Genomic DNA, 24,522 nt, shown 5'->3' with positions numbered 1-24,522 from the left:
AAAATCAGTAGAGTTGGGAAGGGAATAACAGTTTTTCCTAAGAAATATTTTTATGATTATGTCAATTTGAAAAGTGTAATGTGAAAAATCTGTTTGTTAATAAATATGTGTAATGTTTAGGGTTTACATTATTTCATAATAAGATTCCATTTCTGAGGCCCAAGTTACACTTTAATTTCATTAAATGTGTCTGCCTTCAGATTCTTAGATCATGTAATCAAACTTTTTCACCATTATCCAATTATATGAAATTTTCTTTACCAAAATAAATTCTATCAAATCCATTACATGAAATTTTAAAGAATTGAAAATATAAATATTATGAGTATTTATTTATTTTAATAGATGCAGTAAAAAAGGAAGCAACTTTCTCCAATATAAGATGTACTTTGATATTTCTCCAAATTATCTCTGGACTAAGTAAACTTTTCCGGAATATGTACTTACCAAATTGTATCGATAGTCAGGTTACGAAATCAAGAATAGCAGTGTCTGATTGAACAAAAATTCTTTCCATATATAAATAAAAAATATTTGTATTAATTTCATCAAAGTATATGGTATTCCCATCTCTAATTATACGCACAAACAAGATAATTTAAGCGTGTGATTCCCACACATAATTGGTATAAAAGTTAAAGAAAAGTTTGAAGAATATCATTTCTTCATTAAGTAGTAATCGTTAAACATGAGATTTTATGTAGTGTTTTTAATTTTTGCGGTATTCCATTATACCTGTGGTTATGACTACAAAAAACTGAAGTTAGTACTTAATGGCGAATAATATTGTGCTTATATTTTGACGTATTCAGCTTTAGAAATTAATATATAAGATTTTTAATTACTCATTAAAAGTATATAATCATTTGACAAATAAATTTCAAATTATCTGAAGCTCAGTTATTTGCTTAATAATTCTCAACACAAACCTATTTTTTAGAATTAATATTAAGCGCCAAAAGAGCCCTAGGAAACAGTATTTGGAACATCAAGATATTCTTAATAAATATGGAGTAACTCTTGAATATCCCAGTTTAATGGATAGAAGAACAAATGATTCTATTGCTATATATAGATATTTGGATGTAAGTAACTATTTACTAATCAGTTTAAATTTTCTATTGTTTATATTACCACATAATTATGTTATATTGGTTTTAAATGTACTAAAACACTTTTTTTTAATGTTTACTTAAATATATGTCTAACATCACTAGGACTAGTTCACCAACTCTCACAATTACACTCTCTGATACACATTTCGATAACTAAGTTTTCGTCTTCATAGATTGAAGGTAAACGTCAGACAGTGTAATTGTGAGTGTTGGTGTGGTGGTAGTGTAAACAATATGTTCAGTATAAAAATCATCAACTGTTCCAGAAATTCCAACTTAATAAAAATAACCAAAAAGTCTTTGGAACATCAGATTATATATTGGACCTTCTTATATCTATTTTGTCATTAAAACTATTCTTCACCAAAAGTATGTGATAAAATTGATTATTCACTATTTTCCTTCACTAGTGTCGATCCCCATATACAATTTAATTACAGTATACTGAAAAATACTAACATTTTCTTGACACCAAATTCATTAGAAACGAAGACAATATACTTTAATTGACTGGGAACTAGGGAACCAATGAGTTTTGAAAGATATATCTATTATTATTCATATCACCAATATAACACTAAAACAATAATTTAATCAAACACAAAAAGTAGACTCCATAAAATTTCTAATACAATATTTCATAATAAACTAATAATGGGTCGAGATTAAAAAGGCATATATGGAATTGATACAGAAGTGACTTGTTGAGTAGAATGGCACATATTATACAGGGTAAAAAAATTATTCTGTTATTGCTCATGGGGTGAGGCATATACTATACAGGCATACAGATTTTACAAAGTGAAAAAACGATGTCACAAAGGGTATATACAGTTTGATGTCAAAAGAGCATTAAAAAGTCATATACAGTATATACAGGATCGAAAAAGCGATTGATGTCACAAGGGGTAAGTATACACAAGGTAAAAAATCGATGTCAAAAGGGCATTAAAAAGGTACGCACATTAAAATCAAAACTTTAAACTACAACAACAAACCTTGACTCTAATCTCAAACAGTGATAATCGGAGCTGCCTACATTATTCAATATTGATCCCGATAAATATAAATTCACCAAATTCATAGCCATTATGTATGAAGGGTTCCAGAAATCATTCTCTCGTATATAATAATAAATCGAACTACGATTGTTACCGGCCAGATGATATTGCGATCAAAACACAAATAATTCTCTAGCGTTATGCGGATGCTATGGAAACTTCTTTCACTTATTTTCTACCTCGCCATCACTATTGTTACGCTATGTTATTATTAATCTCTCATATTATAAATAAACGGTAATTACCACTTATTCACATAATTATTTGGCAGGTTATCACATTTATTATTTATAAATAAAAACATAACCTTTTGACTTTTCACTCATTTCAGTTCCATGATTGTCACCTGGGCCAATGAAAAGCCGTTTTGATTTTGAACACGACGATTTCGGAACACACTCTTAATCAAGGCTGTTCTCTAAATCTAGTAACTTTTAGTGGTGTGATTCAGGCTTTTCAAATTACTCCTCCTTGTTTAAAAACAAGGTATAGTTTCTAATAAATTTGGTGTCAAGAAAAGGTGACGTTTGTTAAGCATTTTCTTTTTCTATAGTAAATTGTATAACTATTGCAGTAAAATAGCAAATTATAATTTTCATTATAAGGAAGGTATAAAATTTTATCATCTACATATTTTTTAATGTAAAAACAGATATAAGATATAAGTCCAATACATAATCTACTTGTATAATGCATATTAAAGAGCCCACTGGTGTTCCAAAGATTTGTTGGTTTGGTAATTTTTATTATTATAGGAAAAATATGTAGAGTAGGATAAATAAGACTCTCGTTTTAATACCTTATTTATTGAATATATTATTGCTTAATAGTTGAAGTTCTACTGTAGAAATGTAAATTAACGATTTTAATTATTGGATAGCTAGACAAAAATAACTTGTCAAAACCCGTATACACTTTCTGCATCTTAGACACATAAATATACTTGGTTTGAATTTATTTCATACTTAAATAAAAAACTTGTGCAAACGAAACATTTTTATAGTGTTGTATAATTTGCTGGTTTTAGAATTGCGTCCTTCAGTGTTGAATTTTCTTGTTTGCAAAGATAACAATGGAGAGTAGGTTTATAAATTCTTCTGAATTTCAAAATGTTTCGTATTGTTATTTGTATTTAGATTTGGTGTTGCATATCTGTAAATAAAATAAAACTTTATTCTCAAGTGCAGACTAGGATTTCATAAAAATTAATATTGATTTTTGGAAGTAATGTGCGTTATAATGTTAGTTTACATTTAAGGCCGCTTGCCTTACAACGTGCAATGCAATGCAAGACGCAATAATTCTTGATCAATGAGTTTCTAATGTACTAATATTACATTTTATATCCATTTGTTTCTTGATCAATACTCAACCTATTTTCTACCTAATCTGTCCATCAAACTCCAAAAACAAGGCAGAGGCAGATATAATTATTGTCAGTGATGCACTGGCCACTTTTATCTTGTTTACTCTAATTAGCTCTGTTATTTTATATTTGAAACTGCCCACAAAATATTAAATACATTTTGAGGTTAGGAAATTGATTTTTTTTAACTTTTGGTATTTTGATTAGTGGCAATCATGATGCAGTGGTAAGAGACTTGCATAATGTTAAACGACATGCAATATTTTGATGTTTCAAGGTATTGCATGCAATACGTTGCACGTTATCTTGCACCATGTCAAGCGGCCTTTATACTTTTCCGAAGCTATAACCCGGGTTCAGGTAGATCACAGCATTGATGTTTTCTGGCACGACCTTCTCGAAATTCTTTCTGTAGCGAAATGCGTCCACGATTGAAAGGGAAAACAGCGAAACACAGTAGCTCAAGATGGTGCTTCCTCGCCAAAAATCGAAGCGAGTTTATCAGGACACTGCTGTTGGTTTAATACACGTCGAAAGTCATAGAAAATTATCGTACGAAAATCAAATAACACTCGTATGACAACACGTTCTGAAATGTCAAACTTCATGATGGCAATGTCAGATTTGACATATTCGCATCATTGTTGCCATATCTCAAAACTTAAATAGCAACCCTCGTACCAACAATCGACAAAGCATTAAAATGGAGAGAAAATATATGTATATATGATATTTCAAAAAATTAACTTACTTATTTTTCCCTAATGGTAAAATTAAAAGTAACCATTCCATGATGAGAATAAGAAGATAGAACACTGTTAGGAAACATGATGCATTTCTTGAACAATTCCTCTTCAGGCATTTCATTCAAGCAATAATCAGTCCTTATCAATTTCTTTTCGGGTCTTCTCATATCTATTACAGACACCTCATAAACAAATGTTTTTGAAGTATTTTGACTCCCAACAACTTCTGCTGCCATCAAACAATGCTCTGCTACCCTTTTGCAAGTCAGTTTAAATATATGATTGTAGGCTATTACACATTTACGATCAAACACTTTATTATAAATATTGTTTTGATCTAAACGAAAAGAGTCCGTGAATCCAGAAGCCCCATTATATATTACAGAATCAAAATGAAAATTGATTAAGTGATTCACAATAATATCATGATTACCTGAAGAATTACAGCTTGGGAATGGACAACTGTAAGGTTTGTACGAACATTCACTTTCGTGTTTTAATATGTCACTTGCAGACCCTATTTCTGCACACCCGGAATCGTGGTAAATACAAGGGTACATAACTCCAACTGTTAGTCCTTCCAAAGAATAATTTCTGGTATTTCCGAAAGTAGATCGACAAGTAGGGCATTTTTCTAATCTGGGTCGGCATAAATTACATAGGCTGTGACCTGAATGACATTGATAAATAGGTGGTTTCATAAAATTTTTACATACAGGGCATTCAAAAAAATGTAATATCTTTTCATCCATTGTTTCTGTAAGAGAGTCTTCAAGTTTAATTTTAAATATATTTGTAATAGTATCAGAAACTTGAGCTATCTGTTTAAGTGCATTAATATCTATTTCAACTGCGATACTTTCATCAATATCATCATAAATGAAATAAGATGAAAGTATTTTAGATTTGGTTTTAATGTAATTGTCACTAGCTCCTTTGTGCTTCACCGCATATTCACAAAATGAATTGTAATCATCAGTTAGGCTGCATATTACATAAAATATTTTATTTTTTTCAAGGTTATTTTGCATTCTCAGCATATAAGTATGTTGTTTCATTACTAATAATTTAACCACATTTCGTTCAGTTAATGAGGTTTGCAAGAAAAATAAATCATTCTCAAAATTGATAACGTGATCTCCATGACATTGTTTGAAGTGATCTGCAAAATCAAGAGAACTTCCTTCCCATTCGCAACCAGACACCTTCTGCATAGGGCATATTTTTGTACGAAATTTACAATTGTTCTGATGAAAAGATAATTTTCCATATGAACATCTTTCCATGCAACCTTTCAATTTAAATTTACAAGGCAATTTTAATAAGCTCAATACATTTTCTAATGCCGAGTTATTCATACTTTTCAAATTTGTTACTTCTGTTTCTTCAAGACAGGTAGTACATACATTTCCAATGGTTTCTACCAACATTATTGGTGGCTTTAGGATATCCTTACATATTGCACAATACAGCCAATTGCTTTCAAGTAATTCATCGGTAAAATTGAGAAGAGATTGCTCTGTCATTGTACCTAAAAATATGAATGAATTACCAGTATGATTATTACGCCACTTTTCAGTCAATTCAAGATTTTTAATATTATGGAAGGGTAAGAAATATGGAAAAAATTATGTTTTTCCAAAATATCCATGTTTGCAAATGACCAACTTTTTAGGTTTCATAAGTACAAATTTCTTTATGTATAAAGATTTCACATATTGCTTGATATAGGAAAACGTCTATATTTCAATATTTTCTTACTACACTTTCCAGCAAAATTAATGCATGATTTAGATCCTTAAAAATATTGCAATGAATATGAGCAAACAATTAATATGAAGTTGGAATTGAAATTACACCAAGATGATATTTTTGTTTTTTCAATTTCACTCTGTATTGTACGAAAAACAAATATTTACCAAAAAATGTACAAAATAAAGTTACGTTTTTTTTATTAACTAATTTGTTACAATGATTCTAACCTCATTTTCTACTCAAGATGTAGATAAAGAAGAAACGAATCAACAAGAAACTGATCAAGGTACTGCAATTACCGCACCAGTTTCTCAAAATAAATTGATGACCTTTATTGTTTTTTTCTAAGACTTTTTCCTACAATCACTATTTTTCTTTAGCTGTTTCATTTTATAAAAATAATATTGTAAATAAATTGTAAAAATGTACAACTGTAAATCGGTTAATAATGTTTCCATGAAAATTTATGCATACATATTAGTAAGATTAATTATGATTTTCAATTGATCATAGAACTTTCAAATGCTTCTTTCTCTAAATGGTAAATTTGCATATTCATCGATTTGGCGTTGGGGCGATGATATTTCTACTGAAAGTATCACACAACTAACCTCGGTTTTAAACCTAAAAGACATAATAATAGGTTCTTATTTGCATCTGTTACACGTCTATAGCCTAACCAAGTCTTCTTTGACTTCTTTCTGTATCTAGGTACATGTTAATAATCTATAAAGCAAAGATTGGGTTGCATGGAATATTTATGCTGCTTGGATTGTAAGAAGCTCTCTCTAATCGAAGCAAAAGCTACAGTACACTCTGAGAGTGTAGGATTATGTTTATTATAATTTACAACTTTAAAATAAACCCTAGTTCATTTCAAAGTTGTACGTTATAGAGCTAGGTCGTCGTTCACTCGAACAAAATGATTTCAAAATAAACCATCTTTTGCATTTTAGAAAATTTACAGCATCAAAAAGTATTAATGAGTTCATATCAATCTTAAAAAAATAACTTACTTTCAGGTAGAAATATTGAATGGCAACAAAATTATGCTAGTAAAAAAGCCTAAAATTATTTCACTAGAATGAAATGACAAATTACACATTATTTTTGCTGGTAGTGTAGATTAAAGTAGAATTGGTTCTTAAGTATAGTTTGAAAAAAACTCATAATATATCCCATTTTTAATTAGTGTCAGCCAATTTGTGAATATAACTAATGCATGTTCAATAGCCCACTTCTTCAGTGCATTAGCAAAAAAATCAAAATTTGCTGCCTTAAAAACTTAACCATAAACTCGAATAAACTTTGAATATTAGATTGGTAAATATAATTTTCAATAAAAGAATAATTACAATATAATTATGAAACATGTTTTTCAAGTAAGAATAGTAAAAATTGAATTAATACTTACATTTATTTTGCCAAAAAATATTCAAAGAAGTCACCCAAATGATATAATTTATAGATTAATTACAGTAAGAATTGTGTGGTTGATTGGACCTTTCATGGTGTTTATCACGATAATTGCGAAAACTATAAACTAAAATATAACCTCTTGAACATTTGAACTTTTTCTTTTCTATTTTTAGCCGAACTATATATTGTAAATAAACAAACTTCAGTCATTTCTTCTTTTTCTACTGTCCACTTTTCAGACTATTTACTTATGCTTGTATTGGATTTTTCTGATATACATACACCTTATAAATTTAAGCACACATTGTCTAGTGTTTTTACAACTAGATCACTGAAAGTTGACGCCTTCCTCATTGCATTTGTAAAATTTTAATTATGTAATAAGAGAACTCTAATAGATAAAAAAATATATGAGATTTTATTCTGCGATGTTGAAAATCTCAACTCTCTATGGTGATATGTGTTTAGGTTTTGTGCTTTTCAGAAACCATAACCCTATATCGGGTAGATCATTTATCAGCTGGTTACAAATCCTAACCAAAAAAGAGATTTCAGAACGACACATTCTTGAATTATCGTTGCTTTTTTATTCATTATTTATTATTCTTTGAAAATCGATCAATTTTTTCACAATAACCTCATTCATAAATCTTAATTTAAACACATCACTTAAATCAGGATAAGCTTTACCTAAATATACTTTCACACCATTTACGTATTATCCTTCTTCAAAGTTATAACAATGCATCGAATTTCAATCTTACTAATTTCTTTAACAGAAATGCATAATTTTTATTAAAACTTTATTTAAAATTATTTCAAAGTGTTACTGAAAGCTTGACAAACTTATTAAAACATAAACTTTTATGCAGTGAGCCAAATTCGCAGTCGCACAAAAAGCCAAATTCAAGGCCCATGGATGCAGCTACTAGAGGAATGTAATTAGGATAATTCAGGACTTGAAAACTAAATCTAAGAGAAAATGCAATGTTTATTGAATATAAACCATTTTAAGAATTATCTTATTTTCATATTTTTATTACTTTTCTCACTTTTAACTAAGGTATTATTCAAACGGATTTTATTTCATTTTTATTAAAATGCAGTCTACGTACAAACTTTAGAAGAACTAACTATTGTCTGTCTATAAATATATTAACCAAAATAAAAGAAAAAACTGCTAACTATGAGTTAACAATGGAACATGGCAAAACACTTGATATACTAAAACTATATTCGTTTATCCTTGACAATTATTTTTTTCAGAACGAATTTTATGGCGAAATTGTAATTGGACATCCAGGTAAAAAAATGTATGTAGCTTTTGACACAGCATGGGATCGAACTTGGGTAATGTCTCTAAGATGTAATATACATCAAGTTCCCGGATGTAGTAAGTATATTAAAAGATATATTTTTCAATTTCGTAATAGTTAGTCAAAATATCAGTAATAGGTCCCCAAAAAGCGCAGAATATATTGATTTACTATTGGTGTACTTGATTTTTTTAATTATGTATGCCTAGATAATTATTAAAAACAGAGTAATACCAAACATCCGCGGATGAATGATATGAATCTACCAAAACCTTTTTGTTTTTATATCTGTATTAATCGACGTTATTCTTGTTTCGCATTTTTTTGTGAATTTGGCCTGATTAACACTTGAAAAATTTACCTAAGACAGGTAAATTTTTCATTTGTCCCTTCATCGTGTCCCCAAGCGTGTTAACTACTGCCAAACATTATTTTAAATGACATATAGTTAGCTCAACTCAACACGTTCTGAGCGGACGGCATGTTGCGGAGAGATTTTAATTTGTGCTACGGAACAGTAGCGGAACTGAAACTTTATAAAAGCGAACAAAAACTGAGAAAAATATTTGAATACACTAAACAAAACTAATTTATAAAACTGACATTGACAATGATGTCAATGTCAGTTATACCAACTTAAACTATTTCAATTGATATTCAACATGTTTATATTCCACTTTCAGTTATAATACATTTGTTTTAGGAAGCCATCATTTATATGACCATGATGCATCCTCTTATTATAAAGAGAATGGCACTAAATATTTAGGACAAGATAATTTCTTAGGATTTTATTCATATGAAAATATATCCGTAAGTTCAATATTAAAACAATACAAGTAAACTGTTCCGTGTGCATTTCAGTTGTACTGCATATACCTACTTGATTTTTCAGTTGGAAAAATTTCACGTTCACTATGTTAAAACGGATTTTTGACGTTTCATTTGGCATGCAAAGGCATTAGATGCTATCTCATGACATGATAGCATCGCATATGAATGAGTAAAGTCAGAGAAGTATCGAAAATAAGTCTACCCAGTACTACCAACCCCAAAATCTTTAAGATACTACATATTTGATCTCACTAACCGATTATCGGTGATTAATCAGAGAAAACATTATTTATTTGTGATTTTTCAACAAGATCTTTACAACTCAACGATTAATACCTATAAGCGGATCCAAATACCAATTTGATTCTTTTTATATTGTCTGACTTGCTTAGGTTATCGCTTTCTCCTCTTGTACTACTACCTAAATGGTGGCGAATTGTATATTTCAACCGTTTTTTTTTGCAGATGGCACATTCAAATGTAACAGATTTTTCATTTATTGAAATGACGGAGGTTCCGGATTATATGCAGTTCAGTAAAGTCGATGGTGTCATGGGATTAGGAATCAAAGTCGATGATTATGAGCCATTTTTTTATACATTATTAAGGCAAAATAAAATAAGAGATCCCATTTTTTCCATTTATTTGAACAGGTAATTCTAGTTTTAATAATTACTCAATCTTTATATCCAATTTTGTAAATAGATAGTCAATTTCGTGAAATTAATACATTTTAACAATTTTAACCTGTAAAATGTCACAAATAACTACTGTTACATACTGATGAAGTTTATGAACAATATGCTCTGTCTTTATCAGTATCTTACTGTATTTAGGTACACGAGTGTTATTAATACTTGGACTTGGAATGAGTTATTGGGTTAGGCTAAACGCCATAAACAGGATACCAGATATATGATAGGGAATGGTGTTTCTGCACAATATTCCATAACGAAAACTACATGCTCTTATGACAATATACAATTTTTGTTAATATTGAAACCTAAACAGAAAAGAATATCGGAAATTACATATGGTCTTAAGACAACCTTGATGTGTAATATACCCTAGTAAACACTTCACTAAAGGATGTGATAAACATAGAAGTACTCGACCAAAATAAGTGAATTGTGGGGATGCATTTTGCAAATTATTGAGGCTGCGTTGTACCAAACAACTCTAAAATAAGCAAGCTTACTAATTCAACCTCAAAGGGCTAGACTGCATGCTTCTGTTAACAAAAGGAAACAGGAAAGAGGATTGATGAAAAACGGCAGGTTATATAGGCAGTAACGGCAAGAAATCCCGGAAATGATGGCATGTAGTAACCGATGTTACATCCTATTACTAATATTGAACAAAAACTACAGCAGATACTAAAAAAACTGAATATGATGGAGAACCGTATAAGTGATCTACAACATTTTAGCAGGGGAGATATATCGAAGCAAAGAAATATTCAAGGAAATAAGAATAATGGAATAGAATACCAAAAAAACTGCTACACTACCAACAAGAATTGCAAGTAATCCTGGATATTGAATTGATAAAACATATCTAATTGCCGAGACACATTTTGTAAAAGTTAGAGGATATAAAACATCCATCCATCATGAAAATACAACTAAGGGTGGGGCTGCTTTAATAATTAAAGAAAAAGATCGTACACCGCGCAGAGAAATCGAAAAGTGACAGTGACAGCATTATATGGGCATCCGAAACATCAGCTTAAGAAAAGTCAGTTACGTTCCTGAAAAGTCGAGGAAAAAGTTTCCATTATAGGGGGATATTTTAATATAAAAAACATACGATACAGTTTGGTATAAGGGCTGAAACATGAAATAAAGAGATACTTGCCTGCCTTTATATTATATACTGATATTTTAGAAACCTATATTCCAGATAGATATTTCAAAATTAAAAAAGAAGACGACTTTATCACCATACCAATGTTGAGGTAATCTAGTTCCTTTACACTGCAGCAATAGCAGGACACTCAAGAGGATGAAACTTTTTGAGTTGATGAAGGGAGTTTGTTAAAAGCGTGATACACAACAGCAACCTCAGATTTCTTATACATTTGGTACACAAATTTATCTACACTATAACATGTGCAAGACCTTAGCTAGTTACAGTAGTAATTTAAGTTAGCTTTAAGTAGCTTATCGATCATTTGCCGCGCCAGGCAATTTTTATTAGAAAAGAAAGATGCTAAGAAGTAAGTCAGGGAAACGGTTTAACACGATCTACTATAGCAATTATACTTTCCTAAATGTAATTCTCCATTTTTTTAGAGATCGTAATTCCAATCGAGGAGGAAACGTTATATTAGGATTCGTAGAATACCGACATATTCATAAGACAGAGTTGAAGAATGGAACTGTTGTACCAGATACTATCACATACTTAAATGTCGATCCAGGGAGATTTTGGAAATTCACAGTAGACAAGTAAGTATAACTAATTGTATGTTATCCAAAAATTTTTTGTGGGGACATTATGTTTGCTTGCCTTGTGAGATATTCTTGCCTGGGTGCTTACCTCTATTATCAGGGATTTTGTGTTTGATTCAAGTGGCTAAAAATTATTCGGAAAATTCTTTTAATAATAGAATTATTTCTACGTGGAACCTAGAAGCCTTGCAGCTTACCAGATTTATCTCTAAATTATTTATTTAAGTTATTTAAAACAAAATATTTATTGGGATGGATTTAAAAGAACAAATAATATCAACGAATTAAACTCTATTATTGGAATTTGCGTTCTATGAATTATTTTCATATTTTTACTATACACTATGTTCTGAGACATCGTTATAATCGGAGATCTGCTCGTGATAACGCTATATAGTAAATTGTAGGAATACTTCCTCACAAAAAATGGAATTTTTTTATAAAATAAGTACCTATCTGATTTTTTCGTCGTTTAATTGGTTCTTAATTATAATTGCGTAACTAAAAAATTATTGTTTCCAGAATAATTTTCACCAAGGATCCCAAGAATATTTTCACAACTTGTGAGAATGGATGCAAGGCAATTGCTGACACAAGCTCCAATCAAATTTATGGCCCAGCCGACGCTATTAACAAATTTCATGATATGATACATGCTTATGAAGTTAACGGTCAATGGATAGTAAGTACCATGCATAATACAGTTCATTCATGGTAGAGTTAATTAATATATGATTTGTAAATTAGTTTTTAACTTGATATATTCAAAGTCGTTACGATAATAAATATGGGTTGCCCGCAATATACAATTCACTTCTTTTATAATTAAAGATTATGAAGTGATGAAATGCTTGAACAAATCATCTTGTTGAACAATAATAATGTGACGAGGGGCTAGATAGATGTGAATTGGTTGGGTTATTCTTCTTTCTCATGTAAATTGGCGTTTGCCTATATGATTACATAGTTTTCAAATATGCTGCTGTTTTCTTAAGTGCTCTAGATTGAAGAACATATTTGAATATTAAAGTGAGAATGAGATTGGCTCCAAAAGCAGTGCTTCACAGTCAAATTTGTTAATAGATGGAATTAGAGAAACGTGGAAGTCACTTATTTCTATTGTACTCAAATTGTTAGATTACTCTATATCTCATTATCTTCAGAAAATGCTGTTTTTATGGTGTAATAAACTTTTGATGTCCACTTTTTTCCTACTGTAGTCGGCTAACATTCTACTTGGCGGTTAATTAGCAATATTAGGATGCCAGTCTATACCATATTGTGGTTATACTCCCATGGAAAAAATGAAAGCTGTAGAAATAAAAATAATGTTCCAGATGGTGATGGGGCTGAGCATTGAGGAAACGGATGGTATTTATGCAATTCAATATTATTCTAGGTATTAGCCTGGAGAGTAGTTGTTTTCTTCTTTGAACGATAGACCAAAAATATTGAATTGCATCGTCTCCAAAGAATGTAATATAAAGGTCATCTTTATTCTATGGAGAAAGTTATCCCTTGCTAAAAAATAGATCTTCAATTTCTTATCAGAATCTAAGATATAATACTCAATAATAATACTAAAATGTTCGTTTTTTTATAGGTGGACTGCGATAAAGTCAACCAAATGCCAAAGCTAGATATATATTTGAATAATGTTGCTTTTCGACTGGGAGGGAAACAGTACATAATGAAAGTAAGTTGAAAATATTATTGATTTCATTTATGTTCTCTCTTCATTATGCAAAATTACGTGGATGAAATATTGTTATATCATGTCGTAAACAAAAAAAAAATAAGAAAATATGGGCAATTGTGGCTCTATGTCACAAATACAAAAGAAATTTCATGAAAAAAATGTGTTAAAACTAAAGGTAAGTAATGTAATAGAAAAATGAGATGAAATTTTAAGGGGAGAGGTTATCCTTCAGATAAGAGTTCAAGAATTATGCAACGCAATGATTTTATGACAGTCTATAGGAATAGTTGTCAAATCAAGGCAATCATCTTGCTCATTTAAATAGAGATTATGCTGGAGTGCAACAAAGTCATAAAATAATAATTGGTGAGTAATAGGTGCAAATGATGGAATCCCTGGTATAAGACAAGCTAAAGCACATATCGATTAGCCTTCTGCTTCTCTTACCAACTTCACTTAAACTGACAACTGGACTGGGTCGTCTAGGATGCTAACTCCATATTAATGATATCACGGATGAAATGCCGCTATTGTATGGAGAAGGAAGAAACTGCAGTGCACGTCATCAGTGAGTATCCAGCACTCATACGTGCGAGATTCAAACACTTGCTTAAGGCTTATAGTTTGCCTAGTGACGGTTCAAACCAAGGCATCGATTAGCTTTTCAATGACATAAGAAAATATCCATCTTACATATTAAAAAAATTGATGATTTCCATTCCGAGTCCGTTCAGGCGTTCTACCCGACCAATTTGTTTAATGTTTTTTTTTTCAATGAAAGGTATTGATGCACAGATCAGCCATCAACCATCGGATTTCATCTAATTTTCACCATTCTCAAGTTATACTCAAATGCGATTTCCCCCTGGAGTTTTTCACATACACACGTTCTATCCTCAATATCTCAGGTTCTATTCAAGATAGAGAACACTCGCTGAAACACCTTCTTTCTTTGAGTTTTTGAACACTTAAATCGGTTGAGTTGGAGAGGAGCTGGGCGCGAAATATGCCACTCTATCTTGTCCAATGAACTTACGCTCAATTCACCGTAAATATAATGTACACATGTGAAATTCCATTTTCAATTCAAAATTTAATGTAGATCAATTATGGATCTTCGGTAACATATTATTTGAAATGAAATATTGTAATTTTTTTTAGGAATCAAATACTACCATAACAACTTGCATTTCTGCTTTCTCGCCGACTTCATCTTCATCTACAAACGGATTGTGGGTTTTAGGAGGTGCCTTTTTAGCACAGTTTTACAGCATTTATAATGTTCAAGATAAAACTATTGGATTTGTTAGAGCCGCTTAGAAACAAATATTTAAATAAGTAATTTTAATTTCTTATTTGATTTTATGGATAGATAAATAAAATTCTATCTCATTGTACTTGAGGTGTCAAAAAATTGGTACTCTAATAATGGATGTTTGGAGTATTGTTTATTATAAACATCTTTTTAAAATTCTTATCTAGATTTCATTGTATAATGTTCTAATGATTTATGGTTCAACTTTTTTTACAATCGTACTTACATTAATAAATTTGTTTGCTTTTTTACTAAATATACTTTATAAAAGAAGTTTTATAGTTTTTATCATTCCGAATAGTTTTGAATTATGAATTTTATTTCTATTTATATATATATATTTTCTATTCTGGCGAGTTTTACTATGCTCTACAAATTAGGTGTATGAGACCACTTTTGTTAAAATCTTAAAGGAACCTACCTAACCTGTATTATTTTTTTTTATTTGCTGCATACCTTTCTCTCAAAATATAGAAATGTATATTCTTATCAAATAGTTACATATCAATGAAAGATAATAGATGATTAAACATTTTTTATTCATCAATTCACACGTTTGATACTATATACACAAGAATTATTTTCAGCGAAGATATATTGTAAACCTCTAGTTTAACTTGATCAAAAATTTAGGCCGGCAGCAAGCTTCCTAATACTTTGAGGACGTTATCTTTTGTTAATGGACATTTTGGAAAACTGTTGGAACATTTCTCCTCATCTGCCCTTCTTCCAAGTTCTACAGCTCCTTTTATTGCCGTCCCATCAAGCATGTAAGAAAATAAGGTATTACTGAAAATAAAGGTGGCATAAAGATCAAAAATATAAATAAATTATACCATTATATTTATAACACGTGTATACTAAAAATAGAAACAAAAGGTAGTACTTCCTAAATATTTATCTCTCTTAACAACACTTTCTCCCCTATTATTGGTAATTCCCAATTTTTGAATTTTTAACAATTGCCAGTTTTGTTATTTATGATCCCAAGTTGTGACCCAGTAGGTAAGGTATTATTAGGCATTTTGAATTTAAATTTTTGTAGTAAAACTCTATTGCTTCATTTCAAAATCACTTACAGTCTTACATACAGTCTTTTGAAGCAGACTACAAATTCTCTAGACTGAAAGTGGAGCACTCAACTTTCTATTTCTTTGGTGTATGCAATTTAGAGATCGTCATACATAATACGAAAGAAAAAATAAACCTCCACCTATGAATATAAATACATAAATTAGATACTTTCCGGAAAAAATGTATAAAAATTATAAGTAAGAGACCTTTTGCCCTTTTGGGAGTCAGACAGGCACTTTAACGTTTTTCTCAGAAATATATTGTAGTATTTTGTGACAGAAAAAAAGTAATTAGCGTTTTGGGGATAAAGAAAGTTGTATAGAGATATAAACCTGATAAATACGTAGGTTTCTCGATGCGATTTGCTGACCAGAAACTTTCACGCGTTATCCTTGTGCAAAATCAACAAATTTGCACAAATCTGCTTCTCTTACTAACAAACAAAAATTTAGAATTCTTTCTTAGATTGAAACTAAATGACATACCTGTACGATCAAAGTCTGCGTAAATAGAAATAGTAGCACCAACATAGAGACAAAAGAATTTTTATAATACCTTCAACCAAACTTCAAATGATTATTTTTTGAAGTATATATTGCTTTATATTGGAGAATATAATTTTTTTGCTAAAAAAATGTAATCCTAGGCTTATGAAAAAAACTCACTTTACAATTGATGTTATAAATTCTTCCAAGCCGGAAGCATTTCCGGAATTGATATTTTTCTGTGCACTATTTATGTAGGAGCAAACAACTCTCTGTATGCATGAAGTACTATCTATATTGTGTGATTCCAAAGAATTATCTATTCTTGCCAAAACATCTGTGAATGAAGACATTTCATTTTCTAAACCTATAAACAAAAAAAATGAAATATATCAGAAATGAAGATGAATAGTGTAGATCACAGGCTGACAATAGAACACATCAAAAAATACAGAATGATTTCCAAATGATGGGGCCCTCTTGGATCTGGGGTCCGGGGGTATAGCCCCCCAAGCCCTTAGCTTAATCCGGCACTGCGTTTAGGGCATCCTAGATTGCGTTGAATAGCAAAACCTGTCGTGGGTCAGTGTAATATTTGAACTTATCTCCCGTCTCTTGGCCTTGCTATGTGGTTTATGCACGTTTATGCAAATAGAAGTGGTTTGTTGGGTTGTCTACCAATCCAAAAAATTTTAATACGGTATTATACTTCCTCTCTGATTTTCTGTTGTGCTTGCGGATCTCCCATTTGTTAGGAGGTGTACTGCTACGCATTTCGAATTCATGAAAAGCACTTGTACTAATCGTAGTATGTATTTATTGCGCGAAATAAATAAAACTCAATACAAAATGACTTTTAATGATTATGTTATTGAATTATTAAAATTCGAAACAATATTGGAGGTGAATGGTAGAAATAATATATTATTCCTAATATTATCTTTATACTTACTCCTATATCCACCGTATCCTCCTCCCACAATATTAGCAAGTTTTGGAATAATCAAAACTAAACCAAGACCAAGAATAGCTCCTAAAGCAACTCCTCCAATGTCAATTTTCATTGGACTTATGGCATAACCAATATTACTTCCTGAATATTGAATCCCACCATTACCACTTGATCCATATGAACTTGTTGAAATGGGAATTATACCAAATCGTGATTCCTTGTGTTCTTTCCTTTCTGGTTTTGTAACATTATGTATCTTGGACCGATAGTCGGGTATACTGGACTCATAATATCTATTTGTAGGCTCAAACCCCCTAAGTAATAAACGACAAGTAACAATTATATTCAAATACTATTATATAACCTCTGGTATAAGCATATTCCTAGTTCCCTTGAACACAAAAAGAATGCAACGAAAGCAATATTTCTATCAAAGTCAATTTGAATATTGAACTGCATGAGTTTAAAAATTATTACAAGCTTTAATAATATCGAAATCGCCGGAAATCTTAATCAATTATTTCCCAAACGATGAATACATTTAATGCATCTAAATGTTCTTGATTTTAGGTCTTTTCTGTTTCAAAATTATTATTTTTTTGATAGTTTTTGAAAGAAAGATAAATTTTGACTTTTCTTCAAGTCATAAGGATGAAATCAACTTAGAACTTTGTTCTAATAAGAAAAATTAATTTTTCCTTTGTCCCTACATCTCGAATATATAGCAGTCATGAATTAAATTATTTGTAGTTTTATTAACAAAATAGAACTATAAATGTTACGTAAATTATATATCTTAATAACTAGCTGACACGGCGAACTTTGTTCCGCCTTAATGGCAATAAATAAGCAGTTTTTTTTTAAAATTTTCTTCTTCAGTCCTTTCATTTGCAGTATTTCGTATTCTTCTTGCATCACGACTTTGTCGGGAAAGATTCGATCGTCTTGCTCGCGGCATTATTAATTAACTTCACTTCACCTAAAAACTCAAATTTTCAACCATACCGAGTTTTATAGTTCACTTCACTTTTTACGAATGGGCAATGGCACTATCATTACATTATAATTGTTAATTATTTATTTAATAGAAATAGTTTTATTATTGATTTCTTACAAATATCAAATTGTCATCCATACGTCATTACATATCTGTCATTATACGTCAATTACATAGCTGTCATTTGCGTTTTGTTATTCCAAGTCTGATTCTTTTTTGTTATACCACGTTTTATAGTGACTGACGTTTCATGTTAAGTCACACGGGAATGCTGTCGAACGGGATAAAGTTCATGTCAAGTCACACGGGAATGCTGTCGAACGGGATAAAAAGTATCCTATGTCCTTCTCCTGGCTCTAAACTACCTTCCTGCCAATTTTCAACTAAATCGGTTCAGCCGTTCTTGAGTTATAAGTAGAGTAACTAACACGACTTTCTTTTATATATATATATAGATGTATCATGTCCATGATTTATTCTATTTATTCATTTATTAAAATAATTTTAGTGTTGTTGGAAAAATCCTTGTACACACGGTAAGGACAGTTGTTCTCCATTTTGTTCTTTAGAATCCGTTTTGTTATTTAATTTATTCGTCGTGTATTTTTTCTCGGTATTTTCCGAGCCAAAATGGTGAAATTCGACGTCTCGTTACCAAGATTTGCGTGCCACCGGTAGAAAGTTACAGTGAAAAATTACTTAAATAAAAACTTTCATTGGTGATATTCAATTAAGAACTAACTGATTTTCAATTTGTTCTTAATATATTTATTATTTGAAGTGTATCATTATATTTTATATGATGAAGGACTGCATTCTTTCAAGGCCAGCGGTATGTTTATGTATATAAAACATTTTTGGTAGAAGAGGCAACAGCACTTAGAAATAAAAGTTCAGTTTACCACAAATGATCAGCGAAGTAGGGTTTTGTACCGGAGAATTATATTTTATGTTCAAAATAAAATTTTACAGTCCACTGAAGTATATAAGTTTATCTTAATCAATTAAAGTGTACCCCTACAGTGTACGGGCCCAGAAGCAAACACCCAGAAAGTTTGGGCAACACACCAAGCATTTTTAAGCAGAAAGCTAAACATGAATCAAAAAGTTACCCTACAATTGATTCCGGGACACACCGGAATGAAGGGAAATGAAATAGCTGATAAACTCGCTAGAGCAAGGGCAGTTAAGCCCTTCATGGGACCTAAATCCTTCTGTGGTATTAACTACTGAAAAAAATTAAAGAGCATTGGAAAATAAGGTAGATAGAGCAAAACCAATTACTAGGAAAACCTACGGGAGCTGTAAGAGGCAAACAATCTCCTGGGAAACTATAACCAGAGAAGGTAGAATACTAACAGGAGTCCTATCGGAGCACTGACGCCTCAGTAGACACCTAAAGAGGCTAGATTCGCACAGAGGATAAAACCTCTATCTCTCCCGAAGTGTGAAACACTACGTAGCTCCAGAGCACTACACCTGGGAGCGTATGGAATGAAAGACGAAGATTTTTGGCAGTTACAGCCATCCCACATTCTGGATTTTTTAAAGAGGTGGGATTAACAGATTGTCTGTATACACTGGGTACAATATTGCTGTAAGAAAAGTGAACACAATAGATCTTTGGGTTGCAGTATATATAATACCCCAATAGATACATACACACATATATATACTTCATAAAAACGACATAACAACATCTTTGGAAGAACATACAGAAAAGATCTTGAATTGAATGAATGAATATACTCGAGTCAAAGCATGGGATTTAATATAATAATATTTATATTTAGGGGACCAGGAATTGCATCTGTTTTCCTAAGATTTATGATACTATATATACATATTATTTTAATAGACATTTTCTTACCCATCTTGTGCTTGATAAACTTTGGGACCGCAAAACACTCCGCCCAATAAAAAACTTAAAATAAATATTAGTGAATAATTCATTATTATTTTATAAATCACACAGTATTGTCGATACACTTTATATTGTTAAGTGCGACAAACTATGACAGTTTAATGTTATATACACATATTTGAAACACTCGGTGAACAAAAACAATCGACAATAGGTATCGTTGTTTCATACAAAGAGAATCTTCACTTTCGTTTGTAATATCATTAATGTAATAATTTCATAATAGTGTCATAAACTATTAGGTAATCTTAGGGGAACAATATTATTTGTAGCTTTTCAGTGAAACTGTTATTTGAAGAAATAACATTTTCAGTAAAATGCAGTTTGCGCTCGATTTTTTTGTTTTGATGGAAACATAACGTTCTAAATGAGGCGTGGCATTGCAAAACTCACTATATCCATATTTTTCCAATATCAAGGTAACGGTGGAATTTGAATCTATGCATGTTCCTCACAAAAATTGCAGTGTGTCGTCGTTGCAAAAATGATTTTATCCCTATTAAATTCAGACGATAAAAATGGGTGTCACTCCAAAACTCATGATATTTTACTGCATTAACGCTGCAGTACTAACTATATCCACTGAGCCAATGAGATCGCTCAAAAAGATTACAGTGACAGCAGCGCACTCTCTACCGTTGTGGATAATGATAGTTTTGAAATGTCAGTGAGAAGGTTATTATGTAGCAACCTGTTGTTTTCTTAGTCTGTTATTTTAAAAGCAAAGTTGGAAAGTTCTTTTAGTTTAATCGCTTTTAATAATTGAAGCGTTCATATTATTAATTTTTAAGTCATGGAAATGTGTGTGACCCCTGCTGCACCAAAAAAATCAAGAAAATCGCCAAATACCCTTCAAAATGGAAACGATCTCTTCAAAAAGCTGAGAGGTAAGACAGGGGTAATCACAGTGTATAACATAATGATGATAATATTGTTTCTTCACAGTTATTCTCAAGATTTGTTATTTTTGTTGTTTTACGCATACTCCAAAAAGTCTACCTGATTTTCCTACATGTGGTCATCGTTTAACCAAAAAGAAAAAGACGTCAACATTCAAGTGCATGACTTTGACGATGAACGACATCAAAGAATTTCACCAACAGTTTTACGCCCATAAAAACAAAATCCAGCAGGATACTTTTATATTGAAATATATTCAATCTTTTCCTATAAAACGATGTTAGAAAAGCTGGAACTCAAAAATTTCTGATTCGTGTTTGTCAAGCTACGTTTGTCAAAATTTTACAAATTTCACCGTTTCGAGTCAAACTCCTCTCAAAAAAATTTTTACTGTCTGGAACTTTACCGGTAGAGCGAAGAGGAGGACCTAGATTAAAAGAGGTCTATCTAAGAAAAAGAGCAGCAGTTAAGGCTTTTCTTGAAAAACTAACTTGTGTCGAAAGTCATTACTCTCGTGGTAAATCGATCCAAAGATATTACGTATCAGGAGACCTAAATTTGCTCAAGCTTTGGCGTATGTACAATAATCAGCAGCCTGTTGAACTGAAAGCCGAGAGAACGTTTTTCAGAAAAATTTTTCAGTTATGCTGGATCAAATTTATGGCCAATGAAGTGATAATTTCACTGTTTTCGCAACGAAGTTCAAAACATTATGATTTTATACATGTTGCCTTGAAGACCTTGTGGAATAATATTCATCATTCTCCAGAATAAGGACTATTTTTTACTCCAAATAACATATTCTCATTTGCCATACTCTACTCTTTTGCTTGATGAAAGCCACTTGTTAAATCGAGTGTTGTAAAATACTGACATCTACCTAATTTATTACGAATATACGAATTTAGTTTCTCAATGAAGATCGAAACAAATCTTATAGGCGTCTTTTGAACAGCCGATTCGGAACGACCTTCAAGAAATTCATCCTATAGCGAAACTACCACGACTGAATTCGGAAAACCGGCGGAACACTGTGGCTCCAGATGGTGCTTCATCACCAAAAATCGAAGCGATTTGATCGGCTTACTGCTGTTGGTTGAATCCACGCCGAAAGTCGTAGAAAATCATCGCACGAAAATGTTTGCGATTTAATTCCATTCTTTAACCAAGATGAATGTTTCAAGTATCTATAAACCACTCAAAACTCGTTTTCATAAAAATTGAGTAGTTGGCCGGTTTTGTATATAGGCGACACATTCAGTATATATTTTACACTTGAATTTGTATGACGGGTTCGAGAAATAGAAACGAATATTCATTTTTGAATATGGGGTGTTTTAAAGGTTTAAAGGAAGAATCACACAAACGATGCATCAAACACTTAATCCGTGAATATACTTTTTATTGTTAGATAATTGTTAAATGTATAAAGAATTTCACGTACATTGCACTTATGGTTAAATAATAAATAATTCAATTATAAAAAATCGTCCACTATATAAAACACACTATTGTCAGAGCGCATTTAGACCTAAACGAATATGTAATACTAAGTTTACTTTGAAATTATTTTAAAATATTTTTTATTCATATAATTCACTTTCTCACGTACCTACGCGCATTTTCTAATAAAATCTTTACTAAAATTAGTTACATTTAAAAGCGGTATGTCAAATTTTATGAAAATTCATCTATCGATTTTGTATGTGATTATTATTCTTTTTACTAACACGGCTTGTTGGAATACCACGTATGATTTTATTAGTCTGAAAAAGGACTCGTTTAAAACTAAGAGTGAACGATTTTTAAGTTTTGATACGACTGATGATGACCTAAAGGTAAGTTTAGTTTTATCCAATATCAATTTATTGTATTTATTCTATGAACCGTGAAATATCATTGCATCATAAAATAGTAAAATATTTAAAAACCTCTTTTCATGTAAATACGTTTATCATCATTTTATTTTAAATTGTGTTTACTTCAAATATAATTGATTAATTCTTTACTATAGTACTCTGTAGATTAACTAGGACAGTATATCAATAATTTATCTAACTAAATCGGCTGGTTTGTGTATAAAATAGCTGCATTTATCACATTAAATTAATGAGGCCAAAAAATTTTAATGCAGAATCACCCATCTCTTTTTTATTTATATATATAATTCGAAATTTGTAAATAACAAATTAAAAACTACCAACATTGCAGGTCTTGATGAATGCCTGGCTGCCCGAACATTGCATCAAGTGTTTTTATTCTGTATAATGAAATTTTATTATAAATCTTGTTTTAAATTGAAAATTTGCAACGAAAATGGAACGTCACGTTCGAAAACAATGTTCTAAATCTCATTCTGGGTTAGGATCCTCAATCTGCTTATAGGTGCTCTACCTGAACTCGGGTTATAGTTTCCGAAAAGTCCTATTGTACTTCTTCAACTTGAACTATTCGAGTAGAAGTGCAACATGTGCTATTTGTAGATTTTCTATTAAATATCACGATAGCAAAAAATGTGATACCTCAAAAATAAATCTTCAGGTTGTTAGCACGTGTTATTTTTTTTTATTTATTATTATATTAATCTTGCAACGGCTTAAGAATTTCGAAATTTATATTTTTTGTATTTGGTATACAAAATTCCAAAATTCCTGTCGTATAGCACACAGCTTAACACAAATTGAAAAGAACAAAATTTCGAAAACAAATCAAATTATTATTTTTTTATTTAATTTTAGATTGAATTGGAGTTCAGTGTCCCTTTTCTTGAAATTCCAATTAAAAAGTCCGTGGATTTTGCTAAAAATGTGGTGGCTAAAGTTAATCTACCCTCTCTGGTCCTAACTGGATTGATCGTATTTATTTCTACAATTTTCCTACCATCTATTATGTTTATTGTCAAGAAGTTTCATATGACCAATCAGTTTATGGATACGAATGGATCTAATGAAACTTACAGAGGTAAGTGGAGAACAAACTGATAATCGCCAATTCTCAAATTTTATATCTTTATTTCTTTAGATTATAAATAAGCATTATAATTTCTTTGATATATTTTATGCCAAAAAGATATTAAGTTTGACTTTTTGTTCCGAAATTGATCCTGTGTGT

At 30.9% G+C, this 24,522-nt stretch overlaps 3 protein-coding genes across 4 annotated transcripts; 1 reads left to right on the top strand and 2 right to left on the bottom strand.

Annotated features, from left to right (window-relative positions):
* The first annotated feature begins 39 nt into the window (after positions 1 to 39).
* On the top strand, positions 40 to 15,347 carry LOC130440442 (uncharacterized). Its single transcript, XM_056773583.1, has 9 exons — positions 40 to 762; positions 941 to 1,085; positions 8,729 to 8,855; positions 9,482 to 9,591; positions 10,078 to 10,265; positions 11,907 to 12,062; positions 12,588 to 12,747; positions 13,669 to 13,761; positions 14,926 to 15,347. Exons 1-9 carry the CDS (start codon positions 689 to 691, stop codon positions 15,082 to 15,084), a joined length of 1,212 nt encoding a protein of 403 aa, XP_056629561.1. The 5' UTR covers positions 40 to 688; the 3' UTR covers positions 15,085 to 15,347.
* On the bottom strand, positions 2,967 to 8,721 carry LOC130440441 (E3 ubiquitin-protein ligase sina-like). 2 transcript variants are annotated; one of them, XM_056773581.1, is made up of 3 exons: positions 7,458 to 8,721; positions 4,294 to 5,819; positions 2,967 to 3,328 (listed from the first exon to the last, which is right to left on the bottom strand). In XM_056773581.1, the coding sequence occupies exon 2, from the start codon at positions 5,812 to 5,814 to the stop codon at positions 4,294 to 4,296; it is 1,521 nt and encodes a 506-aa protein (XP_056629559.1). In that variant the 5' UTR covers positions 5,815 to 5,819; positions 7,458 to 8,721; the 3' UTR covers positions 2,967 to 3,328. The 2 variants fall into 2 exon arrangements, with proteins under 2 accessions (XP_056629559.1, XP_056629560.1); XM_056773582.1 differs by having other exon boundaries at positions 2,967 to 5,819.
* Positions 15,348 to 15,599: 252 nt separating the features above from the next.
* LOC130440443 (uncharacterized) lies at positions 15,600 to 18,776 on the bottom strand. Its single transcript, XM_056773584.1, has 3 exons — positions 17,591 to 18,776; positions 16,819 to 17,005; positions 15,600 to 15,868 (listed from the first exon to the last, which is right to left on the bottom strand). The coding sequence occupies exons 1-3, from the start codon at positions 17,700 to 17,702 to the stop codon at positions 15,709 to 15,711; spliced, it is 459 nt and encodes a 152-aa protein (XP_056629562.1). The 5' UTR covers positions 17,703 to 18,776; the 3' UTR covers positions 15,600 to 15,708.
* Positions 18,777 to 24,522: the final 5,746 nt, after the last annotated feature.

This window comes from Diorhabda sublineata, chromosome 2, assembly GCF_026230105.1.
Source record: "Diorhabda sublineata isolate icDioSubl1.1 chromosome 2, icDioSubl1.1, whole genome shotgun sequence".
Lineage (NCBI taxonomy): Eukaryota > Metazoa > Arthropoda > Insecta > Coleoptera > Chrysomelidae > Diorhabda > Diorhabda sublineata.
The sequence above is the reverse complement of the archived record's forward strand: the minus strand, read 5'-3'. Positions and strand labels throughout refer to the sequence as shown.